Source organism: Lepisma saccharinum, chromosome 25 (assembly GCF_977018435.1).
Source record: "Lepisma saccharinum chromosome 25, izLepSacc3.1, whole genome shotgun sequence".
Lineage (NCBI taxonomy): Eukaryota > Metazoa > Arthropoda > Insecta > Zygentoma > Lepismatidae > Lepisma > Lepisma saccharinum.
This window is the reverse complement of record NC_139253.1, coordinates 5,715,051-5,734,404: the sequence shown is the minus strand read 5'-3', so window position 1 is coordinate 5,734,404 and position 19,354 is coordinate 5,715,051. Positions and strand designations below refer to the sequence as shown.

General features: G+C 37.5%; 1 protein-coding gene across 5 annotated transcripts in view; it reads right to left on the bottom strand.

Annotated features, from left to right (window-relative positions):
- The window catches only part of LOC145978916 (agrin-like), a 1,115,983-nt gene that overhangs the window by 41,383 nt on the left and 1,055,246 nt on the right, over window positions 1-19,354 (bottom strand). For all 5 annotated transcript variants that reach the window (XM_083111886.1, XM_083111888.1, XM_083111890.1 and 2 more), the window contains 7 exons: window positions 14,310-14,432; window positions 9,133-9,270; window positions 8,344-8,487; window positions 6,980-7,113; window positions 6,412-6,520; window positions 3,525-3,836; window positions 2,241-2,402 (listed from right to left, as the gene is read on the bottom strand). In XM_083111886.1, the coding sequence (XP_082968012.1) occupies window positions 2,241-2,402; window positions 3,525-3,836; window positions 6,412-6,520; window positions 6,980-7,113; window positions 8,344-8,487; window positions 9,133-9,270; window positions 14,310-14,432 (1,122 nt within the window). The remainder of the gene's footprint in view (window positions 1-2,240; window positions 2,403-3,524; window positions 3,837-6,411; window positions 6,521-6,979; window positions 7,114-8,343; window positions 8,488-9,132; window positions 9,271-14,309; window positions 14,433-19,354) is intronic.

The window sequence follows — 19,354 nt, the reverse complement described above, 5'->3', positions numbered from 1 at the left end:
GTAAATTAGCGAACTAATGGAAGAATCCAAGCCTTGTTTTTTGAATTGTAAATAAATGTATAAAGCCCATTTCTGCGAGTTTCAGAAATCACCCTGGAACATTAATTCAGTAAGTTCTTGCCTATGAATTGATACTTTGGTTCCGAGCGATCTGGTGAGGAACGGGATGGGAACCCAAGACTACGAGCCTATTTAGTTGTTTATTTGTTGTTGTTTTTTCCCTGCCAGAAGTGACCCGGTAAGGGTGGAGTGTTGCGGAACAGTCTACAAAAGGAAAAGTTATATACATCCAAGTGTGTCAAATGAAAGCATCGAGCAGCATTGGACTACCGGATGGATGTGTGCTGTGTCACAAAAGGTGCTCACACTGAACATTTATAAAGTACACTGTGTAAACTTGTTTAGTTGTTGTTTACTCCCATATAAGCTTTGTCCTTGTACCTCACATATGAGGGAAATTAAATGACTACGAAACCCCGATAATCATTTTGGGACATGCTGTATTTTTGTGATGTATCTACATATGTATAACCCTAAATCAATAACAATAATTAACATGCAGAACCAGCAATTTATCCATGGAAGCAATGTGCATGTAAATTTGCACTTTGCATTGCAAAGCACATAAAAAATAATTACATATCAATAGATTTTCCTCCTGGACAGAACAATAGGCATTTCTAGTATGAATCGGAGTAACAAGGACCTTCCCCAATGTCATTTTAGCCTCCCCTTTCCTTTACATAGAAAATGTCTCCTTCCACACTATCCTATCTATTTTGTCCACAAAGTAATGGTTACTTGCAACACAATTACAATTGACAGTTACTTTTTGGATAATGGTAACTGAAACTAGTTACTTGTTAAAATTAGTAACTGTCGCTCAGTTGCTCTTTTCAGATAATAAATTGTCATGTGAGAGAACCAGAGGGATGTAACTCCAATTTATCAAATTCACAGGAGAGAAAACAATTCTTAGGAATATGTGAGACTCTTAAAAAAGTCAGTAAATTGGAGAGATGTGGCTCTACCTTGCTGCTAACGGTTAGAAGTAGGGATTGTCGAAATGACTACAAATAGAGCTCTTCAGAGGAGTTTAACCTTTAGCCACCAGAGACTCTTCCGCATGTAACCCACTTGCCGCCCAAGCAGATTTTGCAAAATGTAGAGTTTTATAAAAATGACTGTAGATCGGAGCACATTTGGCGTATATATGGAGGGAAGGGGGGTAGAAAACTGGAAATTCAAGATTTTTTTTGAAAAAATGGGGTCCCCCCCCCCCCCGACAGAAAGTACAAGACATTGTAACAATACACATAGAAATAATCGCTAGAGTTTTAGGAACTCGAAAATAATTTCACTATTATCATATGACCAATAGGACATGACTTGTACCCCCAAAACGACATGTCTGCATGCTACTGACTCTTTCAGAATATACGTAAGTGCACATTGGCACACACGGGATGTTGCTAGAACGATAGCCAGGAAAGGGGTGACGAAAGCATGCCAAATCTTCCCCTTTCTTGCATCTGCAGCACCTTTCTATTTTTAGACAATGCAGATCACATTGCAGCAACTTGAAGAAAATGTGCTTGGCAACAAAGACTTGTTTTCATCTTGCTTCCCAACTTTTCTTTGTAATAGTGCTGTTTTCCTCAACCCCTCTCCCCCACTTGTGGCGACACGGGGAAAATTCCTTGTGACCATGGGTACCCAGAAGCAAACTTTTCACCCGTCTAGTTCCCAGTGGTGGAAGAAAAGAATTGCTAACAAATCCAGCCTTTGTTTGTCAGAATTCCTTTTACTTTGTGAGGAAAGCGCACCAAAAAAGCTGCCATTTTCTCACCTTTTTTGTTCGACGCCAAGACATGCAAGAGTCATAATTGTTTAATATGTGTGTTAACAATAATGTAAAAGAAGAAAATCACAAATCCAGCCAAAAATAGTGACATTATAATGTAAAAACCACAAGCATGCTAGAGGATCTCGATCGATACACTCGGGATGCAGAAGGTTAATGAAAACTGAAAACCAGAATTTTGGAGTTCCATTCCTCTATATTTCCATATTTAAACCTAAGAGTTCATTGTAATTTTAAGAAAAATTAATGTTAATTTTACGTTATTACACAAATGCAGTAAAAAGAAAAAGTAACCATAACTCTTACTTTTAAAAAGTAACTTACAAAAGATTGATAACAATAATTAAAATGTACAAAATATACAAAATATACAAACCTTTTTCCACAGCTGGCTCTGAACAGATAGGACCACTCCACACAGTATCGCACAAGCACTTGAAACTTTCATCTGGCAAATCCTGACATGTACCACCATGCAGACAGGGGAATGAAGCACAAGCTCGAAATTCAATTGTAGGTCTAATAGGAGGCGTATTAGCTGAAATACAAAATAGCCAGTCATGCCACTTATATTTTTACTGCAAGTTGCTAACAGAGCTCTAAAGGTATTGTCAGACAGGTATAAACGTCTCTCACGGTTGGGATACTTTAAGAAAATCACATTCACTTCATGCACTTTGAAAATCTGTGTATATGCTAGATTGTATGAACTTAAAATAAATTATTAATTAACTTAAAAGTAAAAGTGATCTCCCACTCTTGACGTCTAAACTAACAATACATCTTCAATGAACATAGTAGTAATAGCAGACAGGACAAGGTCATTCTTAGACCTAGGAATTTTAGGCTAGAAGAAACGAAGATTTAGACACCTATAATAGGCTTTAAGAAGTAAAATTATCTTCCCAAGCAAACTCTTCTACAAAGTTTTATATAATGCTATGAAAGTTGTAGGAATGCTAAGAATATGCTGTGGAACTCTCTTCCACCCTTGTACTTTTCTAAAGCAATGCTTTTTTTGGACAACAGTGAAAGTATTTCCAGCCATCAACAGCAGAACAATAAAATATTTTAAGTTGATTTTTGTACGGAGTTAAATAAAAATCATGAAGTGTAAAATATCTATGTAATGAATTTTTAGCTTAAAAATAAAAAAAAATAGATACTAATTTTGTATGAGTCACAAATATATAAAACTATATCCTTGTAAAGAAAAAGATATATAGTATGTTTGTCTTAAACCAGGGTTTCCCAAACTTTTTCGTTTCACAGCACCCTTAGTGTTTCAAAATTTTTTCCATGGTGCCCAAGTCAAGATGCAGGCCTATCTAACACTTGCAACACTCAGTTAGTGTGGTTAGGTAGCTTGCATTAAGTTAAAAAATAAACACATATTTCAAATTCAAAAACATTTTATGTGCTAAAAGAACTAAATAAGCACATATTTGATTGATGCGATGGTCCGATTCTAAAACCATGTTTAGACTAACAAGCAAGTGTCAGTTCAGTGAAAACATTGGAACATTTCGCGATGCCCCTGTAAGCCAGCCAGGACACCGCGGCACACACTTTGGAAACCAGTGTCTTAAACTCCTAGGTCTAGTCATAATTCTCTTCTAAAAATGTCATTAATCCATCACAAAATAAAGATGAAACTTACCAAGGCACTCTTGACGATCAGGTGTTTCAGCATAGCCATCGAGACAAGTACAAGCTCCACCAACACACTGGCTGTTGATTACGCCACAGTCTGCATCAAATGTGCAAAGGTCTCCGAGGAGAGCCCTCACTTGTACTGTGGCAGGCGTTGGCCTGTAGCCATACAAATTTCCCAATACAAGGTTTGTTTCATGGTGATCTGGTAGTAAGTGTCTCGTTGATTTGTAAAGTGGGGAACTCACATCCTCTGGTTCGGTAATATATCGATGGGCTGTTGATCTTCGAAGTGGAGTTTCGGTTGGGAACATGCCCTCTGAAAGTGAAAGAAAAAGTTAGCACGCAATGTTAATTTGACATTATCCATTGTCTAGTGCTTTTAAACTACACTTATTCTAACACTACACTACATTTTGTATATTATTCTACACAAAATGTTGCTATTTTTGCCCATAAAAATTATTTAATTTTAAATCAAGAGATAGAACATGCCTGCAGACGGCACGGATGCCGGCATTTTTGACCAGTGACATCCCGCTTATTTTTACGCACATATATTTAGCATGCAGACAATTATATTTATATTGAATAATGAGTACTAACCTCTGTTATAAGAGTTGTTAAAAGTGGTGGCCAACTGCATTCACACATTCCTGGCATCTTTTGATGAAATTTTAATTGACACGCAAAAGTTCCTCTTCCATAATTCTTTTAAGTTCTGTTTGTATACTGTCTTTTCAGTTCATCTATAGTGTTGGGATTGTTTCTATAGACTCTTATTTTTTAGGGTTATTAAACACAGACTAGAATTTCAGAGAACTAACACACAAATACGAGTGCGCACAAACACACACACACACTGAAATTACAGAGAAATTACACTGCACTCTAAAACAAACAGAACTGTACTGAGAAGCAAGAACATTTACACCTGCAACATGAGTTTCAAATAGTGTAAACCCTTCCGAGACCTTGGATCGCCTGTCAGTGGGGACGTATAAATGCTGCCTCGGTAAAGTTCCCCCAACCCACAGTCATACGTTTCAGTTTGGTATTCCTTACTTTTTTCTTATCATTATCAATTGTGTGATTTAATGTAAATGTCCAAAATTAAAATTATACAATATTAATCAATGAAAGATATTACAAATTACATGATTTAAAACAATTAACATTTGTACTTAAGTCATTTTTCTTCTGCATATTTTGTACCCAGCGTGTGTCCTTATGTCATGGCGGAAAACATTCTTCTTACAGTCTTTTCTTTCCATTTTTATCTGAACTTCATGTTTGCGTAAGAAATAAAAATGTTCAAACTTAATAAAATTAGGTTATTCATTGAAGATATTCTTATTTACATGTTTTGAAACAATTAAAATTTGGACTAAGAAGCAATTTTATTCTGGGTATCTTTTTTTTACCCAGTGTGCATCCTGACAGGTTAACAATGGCAAGAAAACAACTTGCAACAGAACAAATATGTCAATCAAAATTTCATCAAAACACGCCAGGAATGTGTGAATGCAGTTGGCCACCACTTGGAACTCCTCTTATAATACAGGTTAGTACTCATTATGCAATATAAATAAAGTTGTCTGCATGCTAAAGATATGTGCATAAAAATAAGCAGGACATCACAGGTCTAAAATGCCGACATCCACACCATCTGCAAGCATGCACTATCTCAGCCCAGAGACAAAACAAACACACTTCACTTTGTTTTCTTTCTTTTCCTTTCTTAGAGCCTAATAAACACAATTAAATGATTACGAGATTAATGCACTTTCACCAAAAGTGATTCTGATATCTACAAAATTCTTATTTATTTAAAGTGATGTAAATCAGTTATTTTTTTTCAAAACAATCACCTGATTTAAATCACTCCACCTTGGTCCACAGTATCGAGGTTTTCCAACTATTCCTATTAAGTCAGTGTTCTATCATGTGTTTTCAATTTTCAATTGACTTGTTCCGTATACTGTAATCATCTAACAAACTATATTTTCAACTTTCTTTTTACAATCTATCATCATTGTGAACAAATAAAATAGTAAGAAGAAAACAAAAAATAAACGTAACAATAATTTACAGTCTGATGATTTATTTCTGTCCACATCCAGTATTTTGGACTCTGTTTATCTTTGCATTAAAAAAATAGAGTATTTTTATTTCTAATTTTCTTTGAACTGCAATTTCTAATCAAATGTTTGAATAAAAGCTTTTTGCTTTGTGCAATTTCAAATATTAAACAATTCTGGTAAATTTATTAACTTTTGTATTATTTAAGCAATAAAGTCTGTCCATCTTTGGCATGGAAAAATATTGTGTGTAATACAGACAACTTTTCTTTTTTTGTAATCACAGATGATTATTCTATGCAGAAATATAAGAATATAATTGCGGCAACTCAAAAATTGTTTGGGTTTTTGTCTTAAGTCAACTTTACGTACAGATAGGCTAATTGGGACTGGACCTACAGTTTAAAGTGGGATACAAACCACTATCTGCCTCCAATGGGTATTGAACCCTAGAGCTCTTGATTACAAGGTGATAACATTACCAATACTCCATAGAGACAGCCGCAAATAAAGAAATTGAATTACATTTCAAATTGGCAAGTAGGAGGGTCAGCCATCTTCTTAGTAAACTATGGTCCAATCCAATTCAGCTTACTCTCCATGTCACCTCTGTATTCAACTTTTTCAATGCATATTTATATCTTTTACATGCTTTTTTCCATACTTTGTGTCAACATATGTTTATTCTCCTAACCTAGAGGGATTTACTGAATTCATCAATTACTAACAACTGAATCAAGTTTACATGAATCAAATAGAAACTGAGAAAATATAATGGATTTTACAGAGTATGCATGAATGAAATTGACATACCTTTACATGGTCCTAAGGCATGAACTACAATATCTCTCTGATATCTGCAAGCAAACAATTTCAACTGACACTCTGACCCATATGTTTGTCCGTCGTTTCCACAAACAGCCTGCTCAAAAGAAAAATCAGTTTCAGAAGGAAGCAGATAATAATACGTAGTATGCAGGGTGGTGAAAAAGTAGGTAGATAGATGACATAATATACCAATTAGGCACAGATTGTCAACCTATTTTTGCACCATCCTGTACTTAAAAGTCCACCACATTTAAATACACCTTTGGTTCTGAATTTATCAAGGTAACGCAAGGTAAAAAAAGTATTATTACAATAACTCATATAATTTTGGTTACACATTGCTAATGCAAGTACAGAAAAAATAACATGTTACTAACATGAGTAAAGAAAAAATAATATACACTAGTGCCAAAAAAATAATGAGTTACCAGTTACTCCACAACTCTGAAAAAGAACTGGATGCCTTTGCTTAACATATGCTCATATTTCTTTCATAAGCATAACTCAGTATATTAAAATGTTTTTTTTTAAAAGAAGATAAAATGAAGCTAACCTGCATCTTGCTAGAATCTTCTGAACAACGTGACTTGCAGACACATTCAGCATACCCATCATGCTCTTCACAAGTAGCGCCAAAATAGCAAGTAAGCTCTAAGCAAGTGGTTGGCACAGGAGTAGTTACATCAGCTGCAGAAAAAAAAGAAAAATGGACACTCGATGATATTGTTGCTATTTTTATTGGCTCTAGTTCTAGCAATAACCCCACACCCCCTATACGCCTTCATGGCATGGTGCAAAGCCCAGGGGAGCACTTTACTTATTTTTTTACTTTACTAGTTCTAGCAACATATTTTGTAATATGAAATTCTCCCCTTTATTATTCTCACTAGTTTTGTACTTTTACGAGAAAAAAAAAAAATTGGATATGCATCAAAAGGAAGTTGAAACTTCAAGTGAAAATGTTTAAAATCAAACCACACAAAAAATATTCATATTAACATTAGCCATTTTTTTTTCTTAAAGGTTTGTTAAATTGATAAAGCTTGCATTGTATATGATCACAGAACTTTAAAAAATATGAATATTTGTTGTAATGCGTATTAGTAACAGGTGTACATTATTCTGATGGATATATCAGTGTGCCAATTTTACAAAACTGAAAGATTGTCAAAAAAAAAAATTAATTAACAATTTGAATGACATGCTCTCTTACTCTTAATAAACGCAAGTTATGTTTTTGTCATTCCAAAATAGAATTTTGCTGTTGATATGCATTAATAATGCAGTGTAATAAATTCCTTCACTTGGCAGAATAATGGAAGTAAGTTACATGCTAACTTCCTATATAAATATCATATTAAAACAATTATTATTATTTTTAAAAAAAAACTAATTATAAAGATTACTTACGTGAAAATTTGAAATTTCATATTTCCTCATTGCACAATTTAATGGTTATATCCTATTAATTTTGAAGACTCTGTCTTCATTCACTAAGGGTACGACGTCAGGAGCAGATACGAAATTTCAAAATTTCACGTAAGTAATTTTAAAATGTGTTTACCGCATCCATCATGAAAATAATTATAAACAGTTAGTATTAGCTAGCACTCAATTGATTTATGACAATATAAAATTTTCTTTTCTAATTAAAAATATGGCAAAAATTTATCCAATCCATTTTGTTCACTATTTTCTGAATATTCCACCATTCTAAATAGAAAGCACATAATTCTTCCTAATTATTACTGCTTATAAGAAATTACTTTTATGGTTTAAGAATCAATACATTTTTACTGTACTGTAATAGATGTAATAAATAAAATGTGAAAATGGAAATATTATTTTATCCGCAAGTTAAAGTTAATCTCTTATCTACCTGTCAAAATAACACTTTTACAATGTTAATTCTCCTACCTGCTACACATCCATTAGGACCTAGAACTTTACTGCCTGAACAGATGGTACATTTTTGTCCTTGTATGCCAGGTTTGCAGACACATCTTCCTGTCATTTGCTCACAATCGTCCCTCACAGACCCAAACAGAGAGCACCCACATGCTGAAAAGAAGACATGATTTAACATGTAAAATAGATTTTCTGAAAGAAAATGATGCTTCATATCATATCAGTGTTTGAATTGATTCTTGGGCTCCATTTGGCTCTGAATGAATTAAACCTAATTGCCAAATTATACCTCAATTTAGAAAGGAAAATAGCAAGTTTTGAAAGACATCATTTTTCTCATTTGAAGTGATGAAAAATTGTTAATAATAAAATTAATAGAGTTTGCGGTTTATTGTAAACCTTTAGTTGTTAATCAACCACTTTGTCCCAAAAACTGTAACAAATTTCCCTGCTTTTGATATTTACAAAAAACTAGCAATACAATGTCCTTGTATTCTCACAAAAATCTGTCAATATTTACTGTATTTCAAAATCCTACTTGAAACTTCTTCATTGATCTTGCACAAATGCAATACCATATTAGCTCTTCATGGTATTGTTTATATAAAAATTTCAGCTCCAAAGCTCCATACGTTATATAATTACTATATTTCATAATTCAGCGATCAAATGTAACCTAACACATGGAGAAACACTGCAAAAGAAATATCACAGCAAAAATTGCAGTGTTTCTTTGTGAAAAGAAATATTCATAAAAAAAAATTGTTATGTAGAAAGGTGAATATTATGTATACATACGTATGCACCCTTGGTTTCCCTCTGAGATTTTTGGAAGTCCCCAGAAACCTGGTTCACACCGATCACACTTCAGACCTCCAACTCCTGGTTTACATGAACACTGTTGCGTTACAGGATCACATGTATCAGAATAGGAACCTGAAAATTTAAAATGGTTTTAAACATAAACTAATGTAATTATTAGTGCAAGGTCTTGTTCTGAAAATACATCTTGCTCACTGTTTATTATATTAAACTGCACATTGTTTTGTATTACAAGTGCTATTATTTCATACAATCCATCGGGTCTGATGTTACGGACAGGCTTTGTGAAATGTCACCACTTGAAATATAAATAAGAAATAATGCTCGTTGAGATATTGAAAAAGTAAATATAATTATTACTAGTGGCGGCCAATGAAGGGGGGCAGCAGGACTGCAGCTCCCCCAAACAAATTATATTTTGTTGCCATTAGTGCAAAAATTAAATATTTATACTTCCGCTATCTGACTGCATCCCGTTGTGCTGTGTGGAGCTTTCACATTCACTTGGTGCACGGTCCTTGCTAGGCCCTTGTCAATGCTAAAAAGCAGTCTGCATTCAATGCAGCCCAATATACGTTGGCACTGCCAAGTGGTACAAATAGAAAGCTCTCACTATGACCGTGGCCACCGCACATAAATATGTGATTACCGAGAGAAACAGTGGCCGGCCATGTAACGCATCCACTACGCTTGTCAGTAAGTGTATGATAGTTTAAGTTTTCGAATCGATTCCAAGTTATTTGTTTTCTGGCAGTAAGTTATATAATCTAGTGTTCTGAATGGTAAATCGTACAAGTATAAATGAAAGACTGCCGCATGGAGTTCATCTTCAAATAGTTAAGGTAAGGTATTATTTTTATGAATGCAGCCCTTATAACAATAAGTAGCATGAGGCGCCACTGATTATTACTGAAACTAAAATCCGTGGTGCAACAGCCCTTTGAGAACCAGGACCTGCCAAATGAGTTTTCACTGGGTTAAGTATGGGCAGTGCACCGAGTCCCATCACATCTGTATTGTAGCTTTTGAAACTGGGATCTACTACAGGGTGTTTCACTTGCTCTCGGCCCCTGTTGCTATTGGCCACAATTTAATGAAATTTGCTACGGACATACCTTGGTGTATGAGAATCATGGTGACGTCACAGTGAGTGTTGTTGGCTTTGTAAGTGTGAAAATAGCCATTACGGACTCCCTCGTCATCCAACTGATTTACACACTTGTTGAAGATTCCCACATACACTTCTGTATCGAAAAAGATAGAGCCAATAATACAGCACCACCACATTCCCAGTTTTTCATCATGAAGGTGTGCTTCGTATACAGTGTACGGATTCTCAGAAGCTCAAAGCCAGGTATTCAGGGAATTCACGTCCCTACTTTCAACCAAACACGAACCACTATCAGGTGCACCACAACAGCAGGGACAATAACTCAGACTGAAAGCACACGTCCGTATGATCAGCATTTAATGGCAGAATCTGCCAGATGCACGTGAATGGCCACGCAAGGACTAGAGAGACTGTGGTGCCATCTCCAATGACGTCACCATGCTTCTCATACACCAAGCAAATTTCATTACATTATGACCAATAGTTTCATTTTTATAAGTGAAAATCAGGGGCTGCTGGCGAGTGATACACCATGGCTACCGAATTGCCTTCATCATGCTTGGTCAACACTGAAATTTTGAAGCAGTGATACAATCCAGGCCCACAAAAGGCATGTGTGCTAACACTTTAGCAAGGTAGGAGCTCAAATATAATTATTAAAAATAATTTTAATCAGATTGTTTTCTTTCCAATTTCCAATTCAGTTACCTACTTCACAGGAATATAAACTGAATTAGTGCATGCGTATATAAAAAATACATTGTTATAATAGTATATGTAATATGTGGGTGTTTTAATTGAACATATATGTGCTGATCATCAATATTGCTTATATATATATATATATATATACAGGGTGTTTCTAAAGGTCGTTTACAACGCTTGGGAGGTGATTCCTCACACGAAAACAAGCAAAAAGTCTAAGTTCCATTTTTACGACTGAGGCTTCGTTTCCGAGATAGGAGCCTCGCAAAAGGTGACAAAGTGAACGTCACACCTGACTGGGACGAATACTATAACAGATAGAGAGGCGGTTCCAAGGGAATCATAAAGGAATCGTATGTGCTCAGTCCGGAAGTCACTATGAAAAGTTCACTGCACGCATGCGCAATGGAGTCCTCAAAGGAATTGGGGATTTCCAGCAAGAACAATACATGGAAAGGGTATGTAACGCAGCAAGAAGGACCGTGACAATGAGAAATGCGTTCAAGACAACACATCCCGACCTCAAACATCAAAACATGAGCACCGAACACAAAATCCGAAAACTTGAGCACGGTTGCATACCCCAGTTACACGCGAGGAATGAACGAATCATGTCATGTGGCATACGAGAGACACATTACTCCACCAGGAGGAGGGAAAGAAAAACACAATATCAGATGATTGCGACAACGTGTATTTTTACACGCGACAACTACGTAATATCCCCCCCCCCCCCACACACACACACAACAAACAGCAAATGCTACAATGTCTTATGCACAGACAGTGCGTGTCACTGTACACCAACTGAAGATGTCACTTTCACCACACAAAGGGGGTGGGGAGCAATACCAAAAGTGTTCGCACGCGATCATTGTGACGTAAAAGAGACCAGTTTTGGAAGCGCTGCACAGGCAAGTCTGGCTCTCGTAGTCTACGTTTGACTTTCATGACTGCTGTTCCCGCGAGTGGAGCTCGAAGGGTTGGTTCTCTCCGGCAGTCGTTCCAGTCGTGTTACATGTGCTGGGATATGATCAGCAGTTCGCTCTAGGTTGTCATACGCATTGAAGAGTACTAGTGTGTTGTATTGAAAGAAGTTGACGTGGTGGAGTGGGCAAGTCAAGTATCGCTACAATTGGTCTGTGGTGTTCGTACGGTGATACGACCAATTTGTGCAGTGTGCCAGTGTTAAACAAAAACGATACTTTGCAGTTCCAGCTCCCTATTACACAGATGGCTGCGTATACGACCCAGCAGCTAGCAGACATGCATCTCATGTATGGGGAGGCACGTGGTAATAACCGTAAGGCAAGGCGTCTTTATGGAGAACGCTTTCCACATAGACGTTTACCGTCTCACACCTTCTTTCAGGTAGTGGACAGTCGACTGCGTAAAACAGGGTCAGTGTTACCACCGCGGCAAGAAGTTGGAAGACCCCGCACACATCAGTTTACAGAAGATGTGTTAACATCGGTCGCAGAACATCCTGGCACCAGTACGAGAGTGCTCGCTCGGGCACGAAACACGTCTCATGTGAATGTTTGGCGAGTGTTGTCAGAGGAAGGAATGCACCCTTTTAAACTGCAGAAAGTACAAGAACTGTTACCTCGTGACTTTCGCCCTCGTATGGAGTTTTGCCAATGGTTGTTGCATCAGCTGGACACAAACCCTCACTTCGGGGCAAACGTATTGTGGACAGATGAAGCCAGTTTCACCAGGATGGATGTCTTCAATAGGAGAAACAGTCATGTATGGGACTTTGACAACCCACATGCACTTTTTGTGGCCCATCACCAGCACAGGTTTTCAGTGAATGTGTGGTGCGGGATAGTACATGATCATTTAATTGGACCATACATTCTCCCTGTTCGCCTGAATGGTCGCACGTATCATGCATTTCTTAGTCAGGTTCTGCCTGAACTGTTGGAGACCGTACCTTTGGCACTGCGGCAAGAAAGGTGGTACCAACAAGATGGGGCACCAGCTCATTTCGATCGTAATGTACGACATTTCCTGCATGATGTGTTTCGCAATAGGTTCATTGGTAGGGATGAGCCTGTGCCTTGGTCACCGAGGTTGCCAGATCTCAACCCTCTCGATTTTTTCTTATGGGGAGAAATGAAAACCCTCGTATACGACACACCTGTCACATCAGCTGAGGACCTCGTTGCTCGCATCAACGTCGCCGCCGCGACTGTACAGATCGACCACAAGGAAAAAAACCTTGGGACGAAAAGTCCCCGCGGAGCTTTCCCTTCTTCCCTCCACCTCGGGCCATAAGGAAGCATGGTCCACTCTCCCCCTCCTCTACTCGCGGGAGTACGGTGCACAGGAGTCGCGGGTCTGCGCAGGTTGTTTTGCTTGTGGCTCCACTATAGCAGATACACCTGGCTTGTTTGCTCGTACTCGACAATCCTTGATTCGTCGCTGTCATCTCTGCGTAGAAGTAAACGGCAGACATTTTGAAAACCGTCTGTGATTATTGCCCTCGGCAAATCTCAGTGAGAACACTCTTGGTATTGCTCCCCACCCCCTTTGTGTGGTGAAAGTGACATCTTCAGTTGGTGTACAGTGACACGCACTGTCTGTGCATAAGACATTGTAGCATTTGCTGTTTGTTGTGTGTGTGTGTGGGGGGGGGGGGATATTACGTAGTTGTCGCGTGTAAAAATACACGTTGTCGCAATCATCTGATATTGTGTTTTTCTTTCCCTCCTCCTGGTGGAGTAATGTGTCTCTCGTATGCCACATGACATGATTCGTTCATTCCTCGCGTGTAACTGGGGTATGCAACCGTGCTCAAGTTTTCGGATTTTGTGTTCGGTGCTCATGTTTTGATGTTTGAGGTCGGGATGTGTTGTCTTGAACGCATTTCTCATTGTCACGGTCCTTCTTGCTGCGTTACATACCCTTTCCATGTATTGTTCTTGCTGGAAATCCCCAATTCCTTTGAGGACTCCATTGCGCATGCGTGCAGTGAACTTTTCATAGTGACTTCCGGACTGAGCACATACGATTCCTTTATGATTCCCTTGGAACCGCCTCTCTATCTGTTATAGTATTCGTCCCAGTCAGGTGTGACGTTCACTTTGTCACCTTTTGCGAGGCTCCTATCTCGGAAACGAAGCCTCAGTCGTAAAAATGGAACTTAGACTTTTTGCTTGTTTTCGTGTGAGGAATCACCTCCCAAGCGTTGTAAACGACCTTTAGAAACACCCTGTATATATATATATATATATATATATATATATATATATATTACTGCTTTATCATTTTTGAAAATTAAATGCACCATAAATACAATAATTAATTATCATATTTAATAACTGTTAATTACCTAGTTTGTTACAGTTGCAGTGTGATGGGCAACCTGCATCATCAGGACCCAACGCAGCTGTTTTACCATCTGGGCAGCATCCATACCAAGAATCATCACAACTTCTTGCAACAACTTTCATATCTGAAAATTTCAAACAGAGATTGGGTGATTATATATCTTACTTGGTGCAATACTTCAAGATTTAAAACATAAACAACAGAAACATGATACAATGAAGATTTTCCCATTCCTTTCTAATAATAAAGAAAACAGAAGAAATATGTTTTAAATATACACTTAACACAATATACACTTAAACAAAGCATTATGTGGGAATACTTATATGATATAATCAAAATCAGCCTAAAGTATTTTCATAAACCATTTTCATAATATTGCTTTTCCAGTTCTGTTTCAAGTTGTAAAACAAAGAAATCTCATAAAAATGTATGAATCTACATACACAGACACATGCAAGATTTCACATGTTAGTTTAGTATACAGTTTGACTGTGATAAAAAATAAGCAATTCAATTAACAACATATATGAATACATTGAATTTTGTTTTTAAGTTTGAATCATTGTAAATACATGTGTTTGTTGAAAATATTATTAAAATCCTCTTCAAGTATTTGGATTTGTACTTTGAAATTTTAGAATAGCTTCAATAATAATAACAAAATTTAAGTTGAAGATTATAATTTATAAAAATCCAGATACGCGACAGAAAACAACTTGGTTTTTGAAGCTTTAACTTACACTCTAAGTCTTTGATACACCTTTATCATGTTTCTAACACTTTACAATCGATTATATGTTTTAAATTATTTTCTTTCTTGCTCCTGTGAAAGGACTGGTGTTATCTCAATACCATATTATATTCCAGGTAGATTTCAAAACTTTGTATACAATTTACTGTTACCATTTTTCAGAAATTAGAGATTTCATATTTTTTTACTCACTCAGAAACACACAAACAACACATTAACAAAGAAGATAAAATTACTTTTGAGCTTTCAACCCCATCTTGAAGTCATTAGGACAACATGTCACCTAGAGTGCACGTCAAATCTCTTGCATATGGCGATAGCCAATAGCAGCGCACTGCAGCGGTGCCATGTCGAAATCTCACACGGAAAAGAGACAGCGTGGTTGAGCGAAATGCCTTGTCACGGAGAGCACGGAACATTAGATAATATAACATATAATAAACTTAATGGGATAAAAGAACATACCTGGTTATGCCAGAGCGACTGCATAATTGTGTCCCGTAAAGAGTACGTTATCTTTTTGGCAGTAGACAATTCGCCACAATCGTAAATTTCAAAGACGGTTCTACGAATTACGTCTTTTTCAAAGTCATCTAACTTGTCGTTCTTTTCGGTATGTTAATGTGCTTTCTAGGTGATTGAAACATTGGAGCAGGCCCTGATGCACATTGTTTTGCCCCCGAACATATCCAAGAAACGGTAGCTTGATTCACACCACATGCTTGAGCTGTTAGAGCCTGGCACTTCTTAAAGTCAATTTTACTTCTCTGTTCTTCACTCGAACAATTTTTTTAAAAAAATTGTGCACCTGAAAAATCACCTGTCGTGCCTGGCTTCGTACAACACTGTATTTTTCTCTCTTCTCTCGCTACCACTACCACTTTACTCAACGACATGCTGCACACACACACAGTAAACACATGGAAAAAACGAACAGTGATGGTATCCTCTTCGTCAACTTCTTCTTCTACCATCACTGGGAACAAACGTGTCCTGTCCCTTCGCTAATCGGAAAGTTTCGGAATGCAACAGAAACGAAGGGAGAGCAAAAACGATACAATGCAAATACGTTTATAATAACATTGCTTCTACAGAGGGAACGGTATAAGCTACAATCACGCTTCTTTTTCGTACATACTCGCAAATTCATTATCTTTCCATCTGTTGAACTACTGACACTTGAAATAATCTATTTATATCCGAGCGCCAGGAACACGATTTAGTAGCGAGGTGAAACAGGTTCTGAACTAGGCAACGCCACACGTCTGTGATTCGCTGGTGCTGTTCAACCGTTCAAGGCCATATGCAGGAGATTTGACGTGCACTCTAGCATCGGAGTATTGTTTTTCATGCAATAGATGCATCCCAACATTCTACATATTCAAAGACTACATATGTTGCAGACAATGAAAATAAATAGGCAGTATGTTCATAGTATGTTACAACATATTTCTCATCAATGGTCAGAAAAACAATGCACTTAATAACGTTCACTCTTGTGCCAACCGAAACAAAATATTCCAATGACACCTCTAACATTTAGACATTTTTATTGCATGACGTTGAATGTTTTTATCCATATCACTATGCACTTCAAAATATTTTTAACTTACTGATGCTGTGAAAAGAAATCTGTTGTAATTAGGATAAGAAACTTAAAAGTACCAAATCTAGTTCCAAAAACTACAGAAATGTAGTTGCTGTTATTCTCTTATTGCTTTGTTCAATCAACCAAACAAATATAATACATTCAACATAAAATATATCAATTACACAAAAACACAAACATTTATAAACATAAAATTATATAATATAAATTATCACCTGCTTGGTAAGTCAAGTAAGGAAGCAGCCTGAACAATTTAAAGCAGCAGAAAGTTAGTTAAAATATCAGGCAGAGACTGATTTGAGTTGCTGTCAGAGAGTTAGGAAAAAGTCAAAGTTTGTATTAAGTCCACTTTATGTTCTGTTCGGACTGAATTAAGTTTGAAGTGGAATCTGAACTACTGTGCAATGTACCTCCACGAGGATCGAACCAGGATCCCTTAATTACAAGGTGACAGAGTTACTATACCTCATATATAAAAACGAAAGTATTAACAGCCAATCTAATTGCTCCTTGTTATAAATAACACCTTTGCAGTGTGTAGATGACAAATTAAATTAAAGACGTTTGAATAAATGCAATTACACTTGTTACAATGACTTGAAACCAAAGTTGACGTTGAGAGATTTTTTTTTTTTTTTTCAGAAATTGACCTACAAAATAATTATATTGCATATTTAACTCAAGTGGTTTGTTTATGGTAAATAGTAATCAGATGTGTTTCCCGGAGCAGTACTCAAATTGGAAACTCCTAACCGGCGAGAAGCTTGATCGAGTTTGGGAATAGGTGGGAGGATGCTTCTAAGGATCAACATGGAGACAACATGGTAGATGGGTAGGATACCTACGCACATTATCCTTCCTGGGGAATGCTTTAAGAAAAAATACTTAATACATTCCAGGCATGCGATGGGCATAGTCCATCCCACAACTACTGTCCAATAAGATGGGCAAGAGGCATTGTTCAGACTTTGCTTTGCACTCACACTATGAATGAATGACAGACTGTGTTTACACTGCATCATCAGTTGTGCATGTGTATCGTATCACTTCCCAGGTGCAAGACCTGCCCCATCCTCATCACTTCTCACACCCTCCAGGTGCACATGGCCACTGGCAAATTTACCCTCCATCCCAAAGGGACCTGCCATGTCTCAAACCTTATCTACATCCTCACCTGCAACATCTGTGGTGATTTTTACCTGGGAGAAACATCAACAGCCCTCAACCTCCGCATCAATAACCACCGCTCCTCCACCCACAACCTGGACTTCACTGTCGCCGTCCACACCAACCACCACAACATCAGTTTCAACGACTGCTTCCGGGTAGCGAATATCCATCTCCTACCCCAACCAGCCAACACCTCTGTTTGCAAAAGATGGGAGAGGGCCTATATATCGGCCATGAGTGCAACCACTCCACCTGGCTTGAACAAGGCCACCCAGTAATGCCCATCCCTCACCAACCGTCCCTCCCAAGCCATCCCATCCCTCCCGCCCTCTCTCCCAGCTCATCCCACACACTCACAGTTTACGACGAGCCTGGTGACGAAACAGTGATTTTTTCATTCTACGCACCGCTTCTTCTTCGATGGGGACCTGGCAACTCTGCAGTGCCCCAACTTCCGGTTCCGTCTCTTTCTCCTCACACCGATGATGCTATGAAATTAGCGAAAATTTTGAATTTTTCTACTGTCTGGTGAGTGTTTCCTTTTAACTTCTTTGGTTTTCACTTAGACCTTTTGGCCCCCCTTGCTTTTATCCATTATATCGGCCATGAGTGCAACCACTCCACCTGGCTTGAACAAGGCCACCCAGTAATGCCCATCCCTCACTTTATATATATATATATAAAAATCAAAGAAGGTAAAATGGCTCGTTTGTTTACTGAGACTTTCTTGCTTCTATTATTGTGTATTTTTACATGTGTCAGTTTGCGCTAATACTTTTGAGACAGGTGAAAGTTCACAATAATAGAAGCAAGAAAGTCTCAGTAAATATGGGGCTGCAAACAAGCCGTTTTCGAGATAATCACGAATGTGTGATTACAAGCTGCCACTGACTTCATTGTTTATAAAAGTCGTCCTACTTGTTAAAATGCTAATAATGTGTGCAAATGTGTAGGTACAAGCCGTACCACCTCTCGGAAATGATCTGTTTGATTGCAATGCCACCTCTCGGAAATGTTCTGTTTTGTAAACAAAGAGCAAACCTCGGACCGTGCAAGGAGTAAAGCATCCAGGTGGGCAAAACAGTCTTTTTTGAACAGCTGTAGCGTCGAATCAACGCACCAACAAGAAAAATGTTACTGATAAAAGTTGTTTGTTTTGATGTCCTCTATACAAATCTGTGGTCCATGAGTGCCATTAAAATGACACCATATATATATAAATAAATATAATGAAAAAGAATGTCCTGTAGATTTCAGAAACTTACAAACATATTTTCTATGCTCTTTTGAATAGCAGAAAAAAAACACAATATTTCCAGGCCAGTCCGTTAAGTGTTATCTAAGGGCACAGCACATAGCACCTGACACACACCCCTCCTCCAACTCTGAGCACTATCCCAGATGTATAATTATAAATTAAATAAATATGTACTGGACCAAGTACTAAAGGTTGTCTTTGTCTGCTAATTGTTGAGACTAAAATGCATTCAATTATTTGAAGTTTAAGCATACA